The sequence below is a fragment of the Saimiri boliviensis genome, chromosome 7 (genome assembly GCF_048565385.1).
Source record: "Saimiri boliviensis isolate mSaiBol1 chromosome 7, mSaiBol1.pri, whole genome shotgun sequence".
In the NCBI taxonomy this organism is placed as follows: domain Eukaryota; kingdom Metazoa; phylum Chordata; class Mammalia; order Primates; family Cebidae; genus Saimiri; species Saimiri boliviensis.
Window position 1 is genome coordinate 16,799,478 of NC_133455.1, and position 20,211 is coordinate 16,819,688.

The window sequence follows — 20,211 nt, forward strand, 5'->3', positions numbered from 1 at the left end:
TCTGCCTGTCTCAGCCTCCAAAAGTGCTGGGATTACAGGAATGAGCCACCATGCTGGACCCCCAACTCACATACTATGTGCAGGGCACTATTCTAGGTATAAAAGATGCAATGGTGAACAAAGGAGATCATGTCCTTACATTCTGGTGGGAAAGATTTCATAAGCAAATAAGCACATATTGTTAGGCAATATATATTTCTTAGATTAGAAAATAAAAAGCAAGGGACATGGAAAAAACACTTTGGAAAACAGTTTGGTAGTTTCTTACAAATATATATATACTTATGGCTGGGCACAGTGGCTCATGCCTGTAATCCCAGCACTTTGGGAGGCCAAGGCGGATGGATCACCTGAGGTCAGGAGTTCAAGACCAGCCTAACCAACATGGAGAAACCCCATCTCTACTAAAAATACAAAATTAGCCAGGTGTGGTGGCACATGCCTGTAATCCCAGCTACTCGGGAGGCTGAGGCAGGAGAATCGCTTGAACCCGGGAGGCGGAGGTTGCAGTGAGCCGAGATTGTACCACTGCATTCCAGCCTGGGCAGCAAGAGTGAAACTCTGTCTCAAAAAATATATATATACTTACTATGTGACCCAGCAAACTCACTTCTGGGTATTTTGCCAAGAGAAATGACAAAAAAGGTATTTAAAATGTAATAATGATGTCACTCAGCATTTAAACAGTAAAACTACACTAACACTAAAACTTGTATGTGCATGTTCATAGTAGCTTCATCTGTAATCATCCCAAAACTAGAAACAACCCTAATGTCCTTCAGTTGGTCGATGGATAAACAAACTATGATGCATCCATACAATGAAACATTATACAGCAATAAAAAGGAATGAACCACTGATCCGTGCCACAACATGGATGGACCTCACATGCATTATGTGAAAGAAACCAGATACAAAACGGCTGTGTGCTTTATGCTTTCATTTATATGACATTATGGAAAAGAAACATTGGACATAAAAGAGTAATCATTGCCAGGAGCTAAGGATGAAGAAAGTGATTGATTACAAAGAAGCAGGAAGGAATTTGGGGTGGGGAAGGTGTTCACAGAACTGTTCTAAACCTTGATTATGGTCATGCTTACATGACTGTAGATATTTTGTCAAAAATCATAGAACTAAACTAAAAATGGTGGGTTTTACTACATGTAAATTACATCTCAATAAACTTGGTTAAGGAAAAACAAGGTGCAAAAGGAATATAAAAGGTGATTCCATTTTTGTAAGTAATAATAGTAATAATATACGTTAGAATATGCTTAGGAAAAAATCTAGATGAATATGCAGCATGCCAAATTGTTAATAGTAGCTATCTGGGTTGGGAAAAGGGGTGTTTCATTTTCTAAATGACATATTTCTTTGATGTTTGAATATTTTATGGAGCCTGTGTTACTTTCAAAATTAGAAAGAAAATTAGATTATTATACAAAATTTAATTCCCAGTGGTAGCCAGGTTGCTGTGGAGGGGGCACAGAACTTACTAGAGATTCTTAGACTGTGATTTGACCCTAATTCTGGCTCTGGAAGCGGTTGTCCACTTGAGGTGCTGAAGATACAGTTTGACCCCTGCAGCTCCTCAAGAATCCTAGGCAACTCCCTCCTCTGTAGTCTGCTGACCCCCACCTCATCCCAGGCCAAGCGACAAAGTGCCACTGTCCTCTCTCAGTTGCTACCAGGAGGAACTGGCCCTGCAGTTCCCATGGAAGTAGGTTTTTCTGGACAGAGGTGGAGCGAGGCTTGGAGTTCACAGGGCTCTCATCCTCCTGCGAAGGAGAAGAGCTGCCCATGGCCCAAGGTGATTCAACACCTCTGATGATAACAGCTTAGCATTTATTGACACTTACTTTATGCCAAGCACTGGTGGGGGCTTACCGTATAGTACTGGATTATTGTGTATTCCTTCCTTTGGCGAATATTTATTAAATGCCAACGACGTTACAGGTGTTATGGATATGGCAGTAAACAAACAGGGGAAAAACCCCCAAGACCCTGCCCTCATGGGGTTTACATTCTAATAGATGGAGGGGAAGACAGGCAAAAATATATTAAAATACATGTATGATATATTAGTTGACTTTAATAGTCTCTCAATTTTTAAAATTTTTATTTTTTATTTTTTATTTTTGAGACAGGCTCACTCTGTTGCCTAGGCTGGAGTGCAGTGATGTAGTCTCGGCTCACTGCAAACTCCACCTCCTGGGTTCAAGTGATTCTCCTGCCTCAGCCTCCCGAGTAGCTGGGATTGTAGGCACCTGCCACTATGCCTAGCTAATTTTTGTGTTTTTAGTAGAGACAGCGTTTTACCATGTTGGTCAGGCTGGTCTCAAACTCCTGAGCTCAAGTGATCAGTGCACCTTGGCTTTCCAAAGTGCTGGGATTGTAAGTGTAAGCCACTGCACCTGGCCTTTTAAAATTTTTTTCTTTTTGAAATGGAGTTTTGCTCTTGTTGCCCAGGCTGGAGTGCAATGGCTCAATCTCAGGTCACCACAGTCTCTGCCTTCCGGGTTCAAGCGATTCTCCTGCCTCAGCCTCCTGAATAGCTGGGATTACAGGCATGAACCACTGCCCCTGGCCTAAATTTTTTTTCTAGTTTTTTGAGACACAGTCCCACTCTGTCATCCAGGCTGGAGTGCATTGGCGTGATCTCTGCTCACTGTAGCCTCCACTGCCCAGGCTCAAGTGAGCCTCCCACTTCAGCCTCCTGAGTAGCTGGCACCACCAGCATGCACCACCAAGCCTGGCTTTTTTTCATTTTAATTTTTCTGTCACATATAAAGACCCACTAACTTTTCTGTATTTTTTTGTAGAGACAGGGTCTCACTATGTTGCCCAGGCTCGTCTCGAACACCTGGCCTCAAGCTATCTTCCCACCTTGGGAAGATAATAGTATCTACTTCAGGCCAGGCATGGTGGCTCACAGTGGCTCACACCTGTGATCCCAGCACTTTGGGAGGCTGAGGTGGTAGATCACCTGAAGTCAGGAGCTCAAGACCAGCCTGGCCAACACGATGAAACCCCGTCTCTACTAAAAGTGCAAAAAATCAGCTGGGCACGGTGGCAGGCACCTGCAATTTCAGCTAGTTGGGAAGCCGAGGCAGGAGAATTGCTTAAACCTGGGAGGTGGAGGTTGCAGTGAGCTGAGATCACACCACTGAACTCTAGGCTGGGCCACAGAGCAAGCCTTCCTCTCAAAAAAAAAGAAATAGTATCTACTTCATAGGGGTGTTGGGAGGATTCAATAAGACCATGGTGCAAAGTACCTCATTCAGTACCTGGCACATGAGGAGAGCTTAGTAAACATGCCCATGCTTATTATTATTAGTGACTTTTGCATGAGTTCTGTATAATTACGCTTACATTATGGATGAGAAAATGTAGTCTCCGAATGGTGAGGCCACTTAAGAATGGGCAGCTGCTAAGTGGCCCAGCTATATTGCTGCAGACCCTGTAAGACATCTCGGGGGGCACACCTGGCTGGTAAAAAAAAAGGTGGGGAACACAGAACAAGGGCCAGAGAATGTCTGAAGCACTGGAGCAGGGGGATTCTCTAGCTTCATCTTAGCACAGGAGGTCGTAATGGTCAAAGTTTAAGTTCTGCCTTGCACTTCCAGGCTGTGTGCCCTCAGGCAAATCACTTCACCTCTCTGGACCTCAGTTATCTCATCTGTAAAATGGGGACTGGGATAGGACCTGCCTCCTAAGACAGTCAGGAAGATTAGATGCCTAGCATGAAACAAGCCTGATAAACACACTCAGAAAAGAACCCCTGGAAAAGATGACACAATAAGGACTATAACTGGGTGTGTTTAGGCTAGCTAGCTCTGCCAGGAGATGAGAGAAGAAAGTCTTTCTTCTGTTAGAATTTTGAGTAGTGACTGATTAGATTATAATGAACAGGCTCGTCAGAAATGTATATGCTAAGTAAACAGTGACGTCCTCATAAAACCACAAATACAGAACAACGCTAAATGTGTTTTGAGTTATTGCATGGTTAACATGAAATAAATTCTACTCTTTGGAAAATCATTTTAGGGGTCTACTTTTTTTTTGTAAGTGAGGAGAATTTTTGGGGGGTTGGGGGCAGAATAAAGAAGGGGTTTCTATGTTGAGTAACCGCTGTGAAATGCTGGTAGCAAATCCCCATAACACAGTTCGCTAACATTTACAGAAGCTGTTGTGATTAAGTGGGAAGCAAGCTACCGAAAAATCTACAACAAGAAGTCAGCAAAGTAAGATCAAGAGACTATAAAGTAAACAATATTCAGAGAATGAAATGTAATTTATTTCCTTGGGGAAGCGATCTGTACTGACAGCAGCAACAGAGTGACTCTGTACACAAACTCCATTTCCATCCACTATTCTCTTGCAGCCAGCCCATCTGAAAATAGACAAATCGTGCATGCACTTTAAAAAACCGGTTGATGATGACTCACCAACATCCTAAGAGATTACCAGTCCATTTTATGAAAGGAAAACTGAGACCCAAACAGGAAAGGTGAGCTCCTCTGCTTGCGTCACCTTTGATGAGAATTTACGACCCAAGTGACTGGAGAAACCCAACCAACCAGTCACTGGGGCAAAGGGAAGACAAAGGGATGACTTGAGTTTCACATGTGGTGTTTTGGTTTTTGTTTTATTTTTTTGAGATCGAATCTCACTCTGTCGCCCAGGCTGGAGTGCAGTGGTACGAACTCGGCTCAACAACCCGTGCCTCCTGGGTTCAATGCCTCAGCAACCCCCAGTAGCTGGAATTAAAGGCTTGTGCCACCAGGCCTGGCTAATTTCTATATTTTTAGCAGAGACAGGGTTTCACCATGTTGGCCAGGCTGGTCTCGAACTCCTGGCCTCACCTCAGCCTCCCAAAGTGCTGGGATTACAGGCGTGAGCCACTGCACCTGGGCAGGGGTGCTTTTAAAGAAAATGATCTGTTGCAGAAAGCAAGATCTGGCCCCGAGGGCGGGGACCTGGCCAGCAGGAAGCCAGTACACCTGTGCTTCTTAGGCCTGAGTACTCAAGCTGCCAGACAGTTTGGAGGAACTGAGTGTGGTCCCTGGAGGATGGTGGCCTTTGTCTAACATGCCACGACCTGGATGTGGGTACTCAAAGAGCAGTATCGCCAGGGTGGAGTGGCTAGATCAGTTGCCTTCTTACCCATCCAGACCTTGCTGAAGTCCCCAGTTAAGTCCACCATTAAAGAGACATTTGTCTTCCTTACAAAGTCCCTCCAGGAGCCTGGGCACTTGGACCTGGCCTGGAGCATAGAAGACAGAAAGGGTGAGATGTTCTGGCAGAGTTGGCAGTGAAGTTGACAACTTCCCTACCAGAGTGAGACCTGGCTCAAGGCCATCTGGACAGCCCCTTTCTTTCCTCAGCCTTGAACTCACACTTGCACAGCCATGGAGGAAAAAAGTTAGAGAATCCACACCTCATGAACTCTCCTCTCCTCCTTCCTCCCTCCTCCCTCCCCCCTCCTCCCTCCCCTCTCCCCTTTCCCCTCTCCTCTCTCCCCTCTCCCCTCTTCCCTCTCTTCTCTCTCCTCTCTCTCCTCTCCCCTCCCCTCCCCTCCCCTCCTCTCCCCTCTCCTCCCCTCTCCTCTCTTTCCTTCCTTCCTTCCTTCATCCCTTCCTCCCTCCCTCTTTCCTTTTCCTTCCCTTCCCTTCCCTTCCCTTTCCCTTTCCCCTTTTCTTTTCTCTTCTCTCTTTTATTTTCTTTCTTTTCTTTGACGGTCTTGTTCTGTTATTCCAGGCTGGAGTGTCATGGCACGATCTTACTCTCTCTTCTTAAAAATGATTGTGTTCAGGCCAGGCCCAGTGGCTCACACTCGTAATCCCAGCACTTTGGGAGGCCAAGGTGGGCAGATCATCTGAGGTGGGGAGTGGGAGCCTAACAAACGTGGAGAAACCCCCGTCTCTACTAAATACAAAATTAGCCGAGCATGGTGGCACATGCCTGTAATCCCAGCTACTTGGGAGGCTGAGGCAGAAGAATCACTTGAACCTGGAGGTGGAAGTTGGAGTGAGCCCAGATTGTTCCACTGCACTCCAGCCTGGGCAACAAGAGTGAAACTCTGCTGGAACTGTTCAGGTTTCTGGGGTGTGTGTGTGTGTGTGTGTGTGTGTATGTGTGTGTGTGTGTGTGTGTGTGTCTCCAGAGAAAACAGAATTTAGTTCCAGGTGACACATTTCATCACCTGTGATGGCCATAGCCTGCAATACTTAGCGGAGGCCAAAAAAAGTATAAATATAAAAATATAGTTCACCTTTTTTTGGTCAAGCAGCAGCAGCGTCATCAAAGAAAAATATCAGGGGACACTGTTCACAACTTCCTTAGCTCTTATGATTGGTTATTTGAAAGCAATTCATTGTGGGCTACTAGAATCAGCATTACCTGAGGCAAAAGAGGCCTTCTTAAGTGTATAAAAGGAGTAGGTAAAATGCCAATGTATCCAGTTAAATTAATCTCATTGGAACTTTTTTTTTTTTTTGAGATGGAGTTTTGCTCTTGTTACCCAGGCTGGAATGCAATGGCGCGATCTCGGCTCACCACAACCTCCGCCTCCTGGGTTCAGGCAATTATCCTGCCTCAGCCTCCTGAGTAGCTGGGATTACAGGCACGCGCCACCATGCCCAGCTAATTTTTTGTATTTTTAGTAGAGGCGGGGTTTCACCATGTTGACCAGGATGGTCTCGATCTCTTGACCTCGTGATCCACCCACCTCGGCCTCCCAAAGTGCTGGGATTACAGGCGTGAGCCACCGCGCCCGGCGTCATTGGAACTTTTAACAACTCAAATCATTGCTGAAATTACTTCTTTGGTGGTGTTTCTTGGAGTTCAGCCTCCTCCTTTGTTTTATAAAAAGGAGCTTTGGATGTTAATGATAAAGCTGACATGTACCGAACACTTACTGTGTTTTAGGCAGGTTCCCAGTCTTTGTATGCAGTAACTCCCTGAATGGCCACAATAGTTCTAGGATGCTGGTATGAACATGACCTTGCTTTAGGGATGAGAAAAGCCAGCTATAGAGAGTTTAAATCATAGCCCAAGGTGGTCAGAAGAGTAATGGCAGAGCTGGGATTTGAACCAGGTCTTGTCCAACTCTAAAATGCTTGCTCTGACCCATGCCTCAAGCAGTGACCTACAGACACTGCCTCTCCAAACCAGCAATAACTGCTGTTGTTTTTACTTCATCCTCTGTACTGTCTTAGGGGAGAGGTTGGAACAATTAGGAAATCCTTAGTGGTTATGAGCAAAGCTGTTATTGCCCAAGACAGCATAGCTCGATTGGTATAAAACCATTTAAGAGGAAACTTGAAACACCTCAACTTAAAAATTGAATTATGAAAGGGAATGAAAAGTATAGGCCTACCGCATGAAAGATGTTCAGAAAATCTTTATGAAATTATGGAATGAATTATCTTGTCCGTGCCAGGGGAGAGTGACCAAAGACCAGGTTCTGTCATTGCGCCAAGCTCCTTATTGGTCTCATTGGAACTGAACTTGGTTCTCTTTTGTCTTAAGCTGCTGACTTGAAACACAGCAAGCAACTCAAGAGGAAATGCAAATGGTTGAGATGCCTAAAAGATCAACCTCACTACAATTTCAGGGAAAGCAAACGCAGGCCAGGCATGGTGGCTCACGCCTGTAATTCCAGCACTTTGCCAGGCTGAGGTGTGCGGATCACTTGAGGTCCAAGAGTTTGAAAGCAGCCTGGCCAATATGGCCAAATCTTGTCTCTACTAAAACTACAAAAATTAGCCATGCATGGTGGTGCATACCTGTAATCCCAGCTATTCGGGAGGCAGAGGTTGCAGTGAGCCAAGATTGCACCACTGCACTCCAGCCTGAATGAATGATAGAGCAAGACTCTGTGTCAAAAAAAAAAAAAAAAAAAAAAAAAAAAAAAACACGAAATGCAAACAAATGATAATAGTTTTCACCTCTCAGGTAGGCAACAATTTTAAAGATTGGGAGCATCCAAATGCTGGCAAAATTGTGAGGAAATATACACTCTTCCTGTATAGTTCCAGGGACTGTGATGTGTGCATTGCTGCAACCTTTGGGGAAAAGTCTTCTGGTTGTATTTATTAACAATAAAAATACACATTTATTAACAATAAAAAAGCAATCCTATTTGGGGGACTTTATTCCACAGAAATAAAAGTGTCAGTACATAAGGATATATGGATAAGGCTATTTATTGCACCCTTATTTAAAGTAGGAAAACACTGGAAAATCCCTGAACATTCAGGAATAGGGGAATAATTGGTGAATTATGGCACAGGTCTTCTGTGAAACATTACATAACTAATAAAAGAATGAGTTAGATGCAGATATATAGGTCTGGAGGTGTATTTGTGATAAACTATTAAGTGGAAAAAGCAGATTGCAAAGTAATATATGTGACACAATCCCATTTTCATAAAAAGTAAAAAAAAAAAAAAAAAGTCCCTTAGAAATCTGTCTTTAAGTTGTGTTGATTGGTATGAGTCCGGAAGAAAGAGAGTGATTATCTACAACAGTGTGGGAACTTTGGTTATCTCAGCGGGGTAGAGGGAAGAGTATTCCCCTTTTCTTGGTAAATTTATGTAGCTGGCATTCTGTACTTCTGTTATTTGTAATAAAATAAATTCAATAAAGTTTAGGTTATACCGGGAAAAACCCTTCATGTGATGTGACTGGGTGATGCTCTTCCTCGTACAAGAATGCACAGGTGGCTGTGAGGGTTATAAGATATTGATCATCACCTTTGGAGTCAGGCACTGTGCTAAGAACTTTCCCTGAGCTATCACTCTGGGAGGTCAACGCACAGGAAGAAATGGGGGTCACAGGGGTTAAATGACCTGCTCAAGGCTGCACAGCTAGAGCCCAAGAGAGCAGAGATTGGAAGCCAGGTGTCTCTTATTCTGAAGCGACATTCTTAACTCCTACAAAATGCTCCCACCCTGCAGCTGTGGCAGCTTCCTGTGGTCTTTCTAATAGATGGTTCCTCCTCTGGTCATATTTTTGCTTCCATTTTCTCTCTGCCATTACATTTAGTAACCGTGAAAGGGAAGTAACCTGTTGTTCTAAGACCTGAAACTTCTGTTTCCCGCTGGGCAGCAGGCAATCTCACAAATGGGGAAACTAAGTCATAAAGAGGGTTGTCAGGTGTCTTCCACATAGGGGACTGGACTGAGACGTCTGTGAGCCTTGTTCTTTGCTGCTTCCTGTTAGTCAGTTGATGGTTTTTGTTTTGTTTTCTTTTAATCTTATCTCCTGAGGTTTCTCATCCACTCCCATAGCTTTCTCTATTGAGTAAGAACTTTGTGGATCTTTATCAGTAATTTCAACTGTGCAGTGTCAAAGAATTTCATTGCTAGAAATGATCTGAAAGATCACCCGAGTTGTTGTTTTCATACATGAGGAAACTGAGGCCCAGAAAGTTTGTCCAAGATCATAGGCTGCTCCATAGTGCATTTGAGACTGGAACTGGGTTCCCTGGGTTCCCATTCTGTACTCACAGTGTCAGCACAACCAGAAGCAGCACTTCTGGCATTTTCTCCTTCTCTTTGGGGCCATGACTTTGACAGCCAAGAAAATCTTCTTGGATGAGGGTGTTTTTCTTTCTTCTTTTTTGTCTTGTTTTGTCTATTTGCTCTAAGTTTACTTTTATGATGCTATTTGATTACTCTGTTTTCAATTTTATTTATTGATTTGTGTTGTTTATAACTTACTGCACTGAACAGATTATGTGTACATTTGATCATTTTATTTTTTTTGAGACAGAGGCTCACTCCATCTCCCAGATTAGAGTTTAGAATGCACAATCTCGGCTCACTGCAACTTCTACTTCCTGGGTTCAAACAATTCTCCTGCCTCAGCCTCCCAAAGAGCTGGGATTACAGGCATGCATCACCATATCCGGCTAATTTTTGTATCTTAAGTAAAGATGGGATTTCACCATGTTGGCTGGGCTGGTCTTGAACTCCTGACCTCAAATTATCCACCTCCCAAAGTTCTGGGATTGCAGGCTTGAGCCACAGCACCCGGCCAACATTCGGTTATTTTTAAAAAAAGGAAAAAAGAAAATGCAAACAGTACAGTAAAAAGTAATCCCACTCCAACTCCCAGTCCCACTAGTTCCCCTCCTTAGAGGCAACTAATATTACTACTAGCTTTTTGTTACCCTTCCAGAGGTATCTCAATGAATAATCTATTTTTGAGATTATTTCGTAATAGGGCAAATGGCACTTCCTCATTTTTATTTATTTATTTATTTATTTTTAGAGACAGTGTTTCAGCATGTCGGCCAGGCTGTTCTCGAACTCTTGACCTCAGGTGATCTGCCCGCCTCAGCCTCCCAAACTGCTCTGATTACAGACGTGAGCCACTGTGCCCAGCTTCCTCATTATTTTTAATGGCTGCATGGGATTAAATTATATTGTTGTTAACTCTTCCCCAAATGATGGACATGTAGGATGTTTTCAGTTTTTGCTCTACAAACAATGGTATAGTTCATATCCCTGCACTGCATGTCTACATACTCGTCCAAGTGTCTCTGTTGGATAAACTTCTAGAAGTCAAACAGCTGGGTCAAAGGGTGTGTGCTCTGTAGATCTTGATGCTAGTTGAATGAACATCCAAAGCTATGGTGTTAATTTATATTCCCACCGGCAGTGTATGAGAGTCCTACTTCTCTCCACGTTTGTCTTAAGTTTTAAAATACTGTCATTACTTCTTGTGGCTTTAACTTCTGCTTTTTCTTATGATAAGTGTCTTAGTTGGCTCCAGCTGCTATAACAAATTATCATAGACTGGGTGGCTTAAACAACAGACGTTTACTTGACACAGTTCTGGAGGCTGGGAAGTCCAAGATCAGGTGCTGGCCATTTCAGTTTAGGTCCTGGTAAGGACCCTCTTCTTCGTTATGTCTTCTCACAGCAGAGAGAGAGGAGAAGCAAGCTCCTTTGTGTCTCTTCCTATAAGGGCGCTAATCCCTTCATGAGGGCTCTACTCTTATGGTAATTACCTCCCAAGGGCCCCATCTTCATATATCTTTACAGTGGTGAGTAGAGTTTCAAACTTCTTACTAAGTTTGGGAAGGACACAAAACATTCAGCCCATGGCAATGTGTGAGGCTGAGGATCATTTTACATCCAATCAAGTGTCAACGGTGGGGATGTGTTCTGAGAAATGTAACATTAGGTGATTTTCTCAATGTGCAAACATCATAAGCACACTTACACAAACCTAGATGAGATAGCCTACTACACACCCAGGCTATATGGTGTAGCCCATTGCTCCCAGGCTACAAAACTGTATGGCATGTTACTGTACTGAATACTGTAGGCAGTTGTAATATAATGGTAAGTGTGTATCTAAACATATCCAAACTTAGAAAAAGTACAGTAAAAATATGGTATTATAATCTTATATTGTTATATATGTTATATATATGGTATTATAATCTTATATTGTTATATACGTGGTTCACTGTTGTCCGAAATGCATTTAAAAGCTGGTCTTTCCTATTCTATAAACTGTCCAAGTCCTTTGTTAATGTTTCTATTAGGTTTTGCGCTGAAAGATTTATTATTATTATTTGATTTTTGAGAGAGGGTCTCTGTCACCCAGGCTGAAGTGCAGTGGCAAGATAATGGCACACTGTAGCCTCAAATTCCTGGGCTCAAGTGATCCTCCTATCTCAGCCTCCTGGGTAGCTGGGACTACAGGTGTGAACCATTGTACCTGGCCTATTATTATTATTTTGAGTTAAACCTAAACCTGCTGAAGAATGACAATTTATCCTACTCACTAGGTGAGTAGGATAGAAACACCTTCAGCCGGGCGCGGTGGCTCACACCTGTAATCCCAGCACTTTGGGAGGCTGAAGTGGGCAGATCACCTGAGGTCACAAGTTTGAGACTTAGCCTGACCAATATGGAGAAACCCCATCTCTATAAAAACAAAACAAAAGCCGGGCGCGGTGGCTCAAGCCTGTAATCCCAGCACTTTGGGAGGCCGAGGCGGGTGGATCATGAGGTCAAGAGATCGAGACCATCCTGGTCAACATGGTGAAACCCCGTCTCTACTAAAAATACAAAAAGTTAGCTGGGCATGGTGGCGTGTGCCTGTAATCTCAGCTACTCAGGAGGCTGAGGCAGGAGAATTGCCTGAACCCAGGAGGCGGAGGTTGCGGTGAGCCGAGATCGCGCCATTGCACTCCAGCCTGGGTAACAAGAGTGAAACTCCGCCTCAAAACAAAACAAAACAAAACAAAACAAAAACAACAAACGAACAAAAAACACCTTCACCTCTGATGTAAATATATGGACCCTGGATATGATGGACATTATACTCTGGAATTGCTTAGGCCTAAGTAACACAGTGTATGTTGACAGAGTGTTTTTTTATTTTTATTTTCTAACACTTTTATCGACAATATCCTTCTTTTTTTTTTTTTGAATGGAGTCTCCCTCTGTCACCTGGGCGAGAGTGTAGTGGCTTGATCTTGGCTCAAGGCAACCTCTGCCTCCTGGGTTCAAGTGATTCTCCTGTCTCAGCCTCCCTAGTAGCTCGGACTACAGGCGCACGCCACCACACCTGGCTAATTTTTGTATTTTTACTAGAGACAGGGTTTTGCCATGTTGGCCAGGCTGGTCTCGAACTCCTGACCTCAGGTGATCTACCTGCCTTGGTCTGCCAAAGCGCTGGCATTACCAGTATGAGCCACCTCGCCTGGCCATCAACAATATCTTAGAAGAAATTCTCATTATTGTCTTGAGGTCAGTGGGCCAGCAATCAGGATCAATTTTTGACAGATTATAAAATAATGCTCGGAGAGTGAAACTATGTTGATCAAAGTAATGTGATTAGAGGGATGGCAAAGCCAGCCAGAGGCATCTTTCTAAGGAGTCTCCTGAATTCATGCTAGGGCTCTGTAGTCAGATGGCCCTGGGTTTGAGCCATGCACTGAGAGACTGGAGATGTCACTGCACACCTCTGAGCTTTACTTACTTTCAGCCTAAGGATAATAACAGTATCTACTTGAGGTAGTTGTTCTGCCAATTATGTGAAATAATATAGGTAAGGACATTCATTGTTAACAATGTTGCATGATGATACATATTACAACATGTTCATGAGTTTTGCTTTGGCAGTATTTGTGGTAGTTCCAAAGCTCAGTTGAAGTGTCTAAGACTTCTTTCCTCTTATTATACACTCTCATCTTCCCCCTGCTTTCTACTGTTCCTCTATTATTGTTATTTATTTATTTTTTTTTTTCCGAGAAGGGGCCTTTCTCAGTCACTCAGGCTGGAGTGCGGTGATGCGATCTCAGCTCACTGCAGCCTGTGCCTCCAGCGCTCAAGTGATCCTCCCCACTCAGCCTCTCGAGTAGCTAGGGCTACAGGCACACGCCACTATGCCTGGCTAATTTTTGTCGCGACGGGGGGTCTTGCTACATTGCTCAGGCTCGTTTTAAACCTCTGGCTAGGATTACCAGTGTGAGCCACTGTGCCAGCCATCGACTCCATCTTTTACTCGAATCCACCTGAAACAGCTGGCTGTTGCATGTTTGGAGGCTTACTAGTGAAGACTTTGTTTTCTCCTCCCCACCTTTTCGGGGATCCATTTCTTGAGGACCGGGAGAGCCTCTCCATAGCAGCACTCCTCGGGACTTCCAGAGCATATACTCTCAGGAAATGTTGGTTATTGAATGAATGCCGCTAAGAGGGAGGGTCTGCTCCCAACACAGCCTTAGCACAGCGCCTGGAAGTTATAACAGATTCTGGCACCATAGCAGGAGCTCAGGAAACTTGCAGTGAATGAATGAATGAGTGCACACAGTAACTAGGAGTAAGGGTTCAATAAACATTTCTGTATTAAACGCACAGTGCCTGGAACACAGTGAGCGCTTACTCTATGGCAGCCGTGAATATCCCTGGGTGAAGCCTGTGAAAACTAGTCCAAGAGCTTGGCTTTACTGTGCGCGGGTTCGAATCCGGACTCCTCCTTCCCAGGTGTGCGACCTCGGGCAAGTGACTTAATCCCTTTGTGCTTCAGTTTTCTCCTCTGTAAAAGGCGGACGGCGGCGCGAGCCTTCCAGGACACACTCCCCAGAGCACTGGGACCCCCTGCCTGGCCCACTGAGCGGCCGCCGTCGCGCCACGCCAGCCGGCCTGGGCAGCGGAGACACAGGCCTGGGGACCCGCGCCCTCCGCCGTGGCCGCCCCGGGCACGCCCGGGACCCATGGTCCCGCCCCGCCACGATCCGTGCACCGCGAGGGGGCGGGGCGGCCACGCGGGGCAGCCCACGGCAGCCACGGGCCGGCAGTCCACCGCCCGCCGGGCAGCCTGGCCGCCCGCACTTCTTTCTCTCCCTCTCCGTCTCCCTCCCTCCCTCCCTCTTCCCGGCCCGAGGACCCGGCCGCGCTCGGCTCAGCAGCGCCTCCCGCGAGCCGCCGCCGCCGCCGCCGCCGCCGCCACTCCGGACCCCTCCCCCGCCCACCCCCCGCTCCCCCCGCGCGGCCGGCGCCCGTCACGTGACCCGGCGCCAGCCAATGGCGGGCCGAGCCGCGGTCGGCGGCCGCCATTGCTGTCAGAGCTAGCGAGCCCGGGGAGGGAGGAGAAGCGAGGCTGACTGGGGAGGAGGGGGGGGTGGGGGAGGAAGAGGAAGGAGGGGACGTCGCTCGGCTGCCGGGGTCGCCCGCTGGCTTCGTCCGCACCCCCCCCTTCGCGAGTTCGCGCTCCGCGGCGGCGGCGGCTCCGAGGCGGCGGCGGCGGCGGCGGCGGCGGCTCCGGGGCTCGCCTCCCCTCGCGCGCCGGCGGGGGCCGAGGGGGAGTCGGTGGCTGGAGATAAACAAGGCGGCGGCAGCGGCAGCGGCAGCAGCGGCGGCGGCCGAGGAGCAGGGAAGGCGGAGGCGGCGGCCGGCCCGCAGCGCCGGCCCGGGAGGCAGCGGCGGCCCTGAGAGGCGGGGAGGGCGCCGGGCCGCGCGGACAGCGCCCCCCGCCGCCGCCGCAGCCGCCGCCGCCGCCGCCGCCCGAGCAGGAAGGAGCCGCGCGGCCGCCGCGGACCCCCCCGCCGGCCCGGGCCCGCCGCCCCCGGCGCGGCGTCGCCGCGGCGCCTCCCGCCCGCCTGCCGGCCCTTGCGCCCTCCCCCGGCGGCGGCGGCGGCCCGGCCGCCCCGCGCTCCCCGGCGAGGCGCCGCCGCCCGGCCCGACCTCGCCTCGGACGCCTCGCTCCGACATGCCCCGCTCTGGCGGCCGGGCTCGCGGAGGATCATGACTGCGGCAGCGAACTGGGTGGCGAACGGGGCGAGCCTGGAGGATTGTCACTCCAACCTCTTTTCGCTGGTGAGTAGCCGGGCTGCGGGGAGGGGGCTGTGCCGGGGAGGGGGGGTCCCCGACCTCCGCCGCCGACCAACTTTCTCCTCCCGCCGCCGGGACTTCGCCCCTCCCTCGCGTCTCCCCGCCGTTCGCCTCTCGCCGATTCTCCCCCTTTTGGATCGTCTCTCCCTCGCCTTGGATCCCATCCAGTGTTTATTTGGCTCTTTAAAAATCATTTGTGAGCGCGGCGCTCGGCGTGGAATTTGCATGTGGAAGTCTCAGAGCTGCGGATTCTGGGTCGCACTTCGAACGCCCACCCTCTGTTGCAATCGCACTCCCCTTCTCCTCCCTTTTCCCCCCTTTTCCCCCCTAAATGTGGAAGGCTTTGCCTTGTGCTGCCCGCGCCTCCGATCGGCAACCTCTTCCCCCCTTGTCGGATCGGGCTGCCTGCCCGCCCGCCTGCCTTTTGAATTTTTTTAAATTCCATAATGACACCTGCAATTCCGCCCGAAAACAGTTGATTGAATGCGATTGTGTCAGGAAAGGACTCTTGCACCCGAAGCTCCCGCGATTGTAAACATCGACAGCCGCCTGCCTCTCGGGGCTTACTACGCTGGAGAGCCGTAAAGCCATTGCACCGAGCCGACGGAAGGTGGAGAAACCTTTTTCTTCTTTTTCTCCTCCTGTGTCTTTTTAAAAACTGTTTTCTCTATCCTAACAACGAATCGACACACACACGAAAAAGCAACAAGCTGGGCGGTTTGATAACATCGCTTTTATCTGCCTTCGCCTCTCGCGCTCTCTCTCTGATAATTGACAACTTTTCCTTCGGATTTGAATCGCCTGCCTTAATCTTGAAGCAGTTAGGGTGTCAATTGTTCTCCTGGAAGCCTGGCACCCGCCGACGGCGTCTAGATTCATCGAAATTAAAAATGTATAGGGCTCCAGCAACTCTTTCCTGGCGGTGGCAGTGACATTTGGTGGTAAATGCCATCTTTGCTTTTTATTGGGTCGTATTACCTACCTCTGAAAACATTCACGTTGTTAAATCTGGCGTTTAGGCTAATAATTGCAGTGCGTGGTCTTTAAATATGTGCTTTGTGCGTGAGTTACTGTATGTATAGCTATGTGCCCGGGAGAGTACGAATTTGTTTAAATATTGAGCAAAGATTTGTAAACAGATGTAAGGCAATTACGTTTCAAGCGTAGAATATAATTGGAAAATTGGCTGAACGGTTTATTTAATTTAGCCTTAAAAACACCCAACTTATTTTAAGTTGTGTACCCTGGTTTTTTTGGGGGGGGAGGTGAGTCCCTTTTGGAGAGCATGCATTTTGGAAATTATTTTCTGTAACCCCCCGCTGTAGATAGAAGCATTATTTCCCTCTTAATCCTTGTTTACACTGGATAAATAATTTAGTGTTCAAATTGTAATTAGTTACATTTAATTATGGGTGGCATAGATGCTTTTTTTCTATGAGACTAATGGAGAAATGCAAATTCTTGCCAACTTTTCAAACGTGTTATTTTATTAAATGTGTTACAGTATTTATGCAGATCAAAAAATCAACACGTGATTTTTACCTACAAAGATCCAGTGATATAGTATTATTGCTCCCGCTCTAGTAAGATCTGGTAAATTTTTTTAATGAACTATTTTAATCCAGATATTTAATCTCAAAATTTAATTATAAGTTGTAACTCTTTCTCTTAGTATTGTAATAATTTTCCCTTGATCTTTTGGTATGTAGGAGTGAAACCTCTTTTGCCTCTTTTTCCCTCCTCAGTCTGTCATTTAGTATCAGTCAGGTTCAGGGACTTCCATAGATTGGCAAGCGTACTGATCAAGGTGTATTTAAAATGGTTTTTGTGTGTTGACTGTTGACCACAGTGACACAGGTACCAAGTACAGAGATCTCCCAAATTATCACATATCATGCTGGCTGGTAATGGCTGTGTATATACAGATTTTGTAGACAAATGAAAGTGTGTGTATGTATAGCCAGTCTTTAGGGTTTATCATTTGTTTTATCTTTTTTTTTTTTTTTTTTTTTTAAGAAAAAGCTTAAGTAAGGATGATAACAGTACAGAGATAAAATGCTTGAGATTCTTTTGGAGAAGCACATTTGTAGGAGAGGATTCTGTACTTTGATTTTGACTGACTAAAGGTTTTTGTTTCGGATATTTCTCCCAAAACCTCTTTAAAACAACGGATTGATTTTTGAATCTAATTTTTTTAAAGTTATTTTTTAAGTAGCAACTTTGAAATAGAGAACCATTGAAGTGCTTAGTTGATATATATTTTTAAAGGAACGTGGAATGTCTCCATTCTCTTGTACATGAAGTGTGGATAAGGTGCTGTTAAAACAATCTGAATTAATTAAACTGCTGACTTGTACATTTTTCTGATATCAAATTGAGATTTTTTTTCTCGAAAATGCTATACAGCAGCAGCAACCTGGAATATTAAAAATACATTGCCTAAACTACGTTGTATAGAATAGTTACTTCTGAAGGAGATATAATCATTCCTTGTTCAAAATAAAGCATGTTTTTTATAAGAACACTATGTGTTTAATAATAGCATGCATTTTTTCTTTTGGCCTGTAGGTTTTATTTTTGAGCAGAGGAAAGTATTTATAAAGAATTTACCTACACATATTAGATTGAAATAAGAGATTAAAGTTCTGTACCATGGTAATACCCACCCAGTTTGTATTACCTTGAGGTGTTCATTATGGCTTACCGTAGGTTGATTGTGCAGTCAATCAGACACCTTAAGATTTCTGCTAGTCTTTTACTTATTTTCTAATTATTTTTACTGCATGGAATAATATTTCCTAAATTAATTTTTCAACATCCATTCCCTTTTCTAAACGTGTGAAAAACACCATTGTGTATACATGATATGGGTCATTGTATGTGTTTCTTATTCTTGCTGCTGTGAGATTTGTAGCTACAGTATTAAATGCATGCTTGGCTGTACCTTTCTGACTCAAAACTATTTTCTTATGCTGTCCATCATGTTTCCCGGTGACTTTTTATATATTCACCCAGTTAATCATCCAGTTAAAAGTGTTAAATCTGCCTTTTTGAAAAGTGTAACGGTACGCTCAATGGTATGTGAACTCATTCTTGTGGGAAGACATAATTTCCAGATGTTTCGTATATATTTATTTTTCTCTGTTGAGTTAGTATGGAGGAAGTGATTTTCTACCCTGTAACTAGAGTTAAGTACGTACTCTTTGATATGAGGGAGTGATCTCTAATTTTCAGATATGTGTGCTCCGCTTTCATGTTCTGTTGCTTAGAATCTTCCTGACTATGGATAACTGGGTGATAATCTCAAATTCTTGTTAAATTGAGACATGCGTACACACATTAGTACGTAATTCCTGTTGAAGACCATTAATTCTATATTTGAAGCTTTTAAGTTAATCTGTTGTTGACCTAATTTATTTTTGTCTTAAGGGGTATGTTTTTTGCAGAAAGTGAAGATTGTTATAAATGTAGAAACTTTGAAATCTGGTTTTTATTTTTTTGAGCTAGAACAAAATGGGATGGACTATCAAATAGAAATGAGGAAAAGGGACTTCATTTCTCTAATCTTCAAAGTGCCAAAATACTATACACAGGGTATTTTTCCATCCCAATTTATTGTGATTTTATAATGTGTGTTTAAAGCATCTTTTTTCCATGGTTTTCATTTTCATTTTCTTTCTTTTATTTTTTGAGACGGAGTTTTGCTTTTACTGTTTTGCTGTTACTGCTCGGGCTGGAATGCAGTGGCGCGCTCTCGGCTCACTGGTAACCCCTGTTTCCTGGGTTGATGCACTTCTCCTGCCTCAGCCTCCTGAGTAGCTGGGATTACAGGCACGCGCCACCAGGCCTGGCTAATTTTGTATTTTCAGTCGAGACACGGTTTCTCTATATTGGTCAGGCTGGTCTTGAACTCTTGACCTCAGGTGATCTCCCTGCCTCGGCCTCCCAAAGTGCTGGGATTACAGAAGTGAGCCACCTCTCCCGGCCCTCATTTTCTTTAATGAAATTATTTACAATCTGTTAATGTATGTTTTCTGTTTAATATTTTGTTGTTAGTAGCACATGGTGTTACAGTATTTATATATTTTTAATAGCAATAATTGCCACCCATAATAGTTGCCATATTAACCTCCAATTGCTAGTAAATATTTTTAAGTACATAATAGACAGCAATTTAAGGCATAGTGTAGCAGTTTACTGGACCGTTTTAAAGAGCCATTTGTATGTGTGATGAGTTCATAATTTTAAAGAGACAATAATGTACCTTAGGCCTATATGCTACAAATATTTTGCTGTCCATGTTGCTTGAAGTACTCATTGGGAAGAAGATTGGGCCTTTTTTTTGTGAGAAGAATGGGCAAAGGTTTAGGATAGTATGTGTTTATTGAGTTTATATCAGGTGTTTATATAGCTTATCGTTTTCTTTTTTTTTCTTTCTTTCTTTTTTTTTTTTTCTTGAGATGGGAGTCCCACTCTGTTGCCCAGGCTGGAGTGCAGTGGTGCAGTCTCAGCTCACCATAACCTCCCGACCCCTTGTTCAAGTGATTCTCTTGCTTCAGACTCCTGAGCAGCTGGTATTACAGGCACCTGCCACCAGGCCCTTTAGTAGGGACGGGATTTCACCATGCTGGTCTCGAACTCCTGACCTCAGGTGATCTGCTGGCCTTGGCCTCCTAAAGTGCTGGAATTACAGACCTGAGACACCGTGCCCTGGCCTAGCTTATCATTTTCTTTGGCATGTTTTGGTTATTCATGAATATATTAGATATTTGTTTGGTGAAAAACCTGCCTCTTAAGGCATTCCTTTAAATAATGTTAAGGTTTGATAGTGTATTATATTAATTTT

The 20,211-nt window shown here is 45.1% G+C and overlaps 1 protein-coding gene across 1 annotated transcript in view; it reads left to right on the forward strand.

Annotated features, from left to right (window-relative positions):
* Positions 1 to 15,175: 15,175 nt before the first annotated feature.
* The window catches only part of MED13L (mediator complex subunit 13L), a 303,530-nt gene continuing 298,494 nt past the window's right edge, over positions 15,176 to 20,211 (forward strand). The window contains exon 1 of the mRNA XM_010342833.3: positions 15,176 to 15,350. Within this exon, the coding sequence (XP_010341135.2) occupies positions 15,279 to 15,350 (72 nt within the window). The 5' untranslated portion in view covers positions 15,176 to 15,278. The remainder of the gene's footprint in view (positions 15,351 to 20,211) is intronic.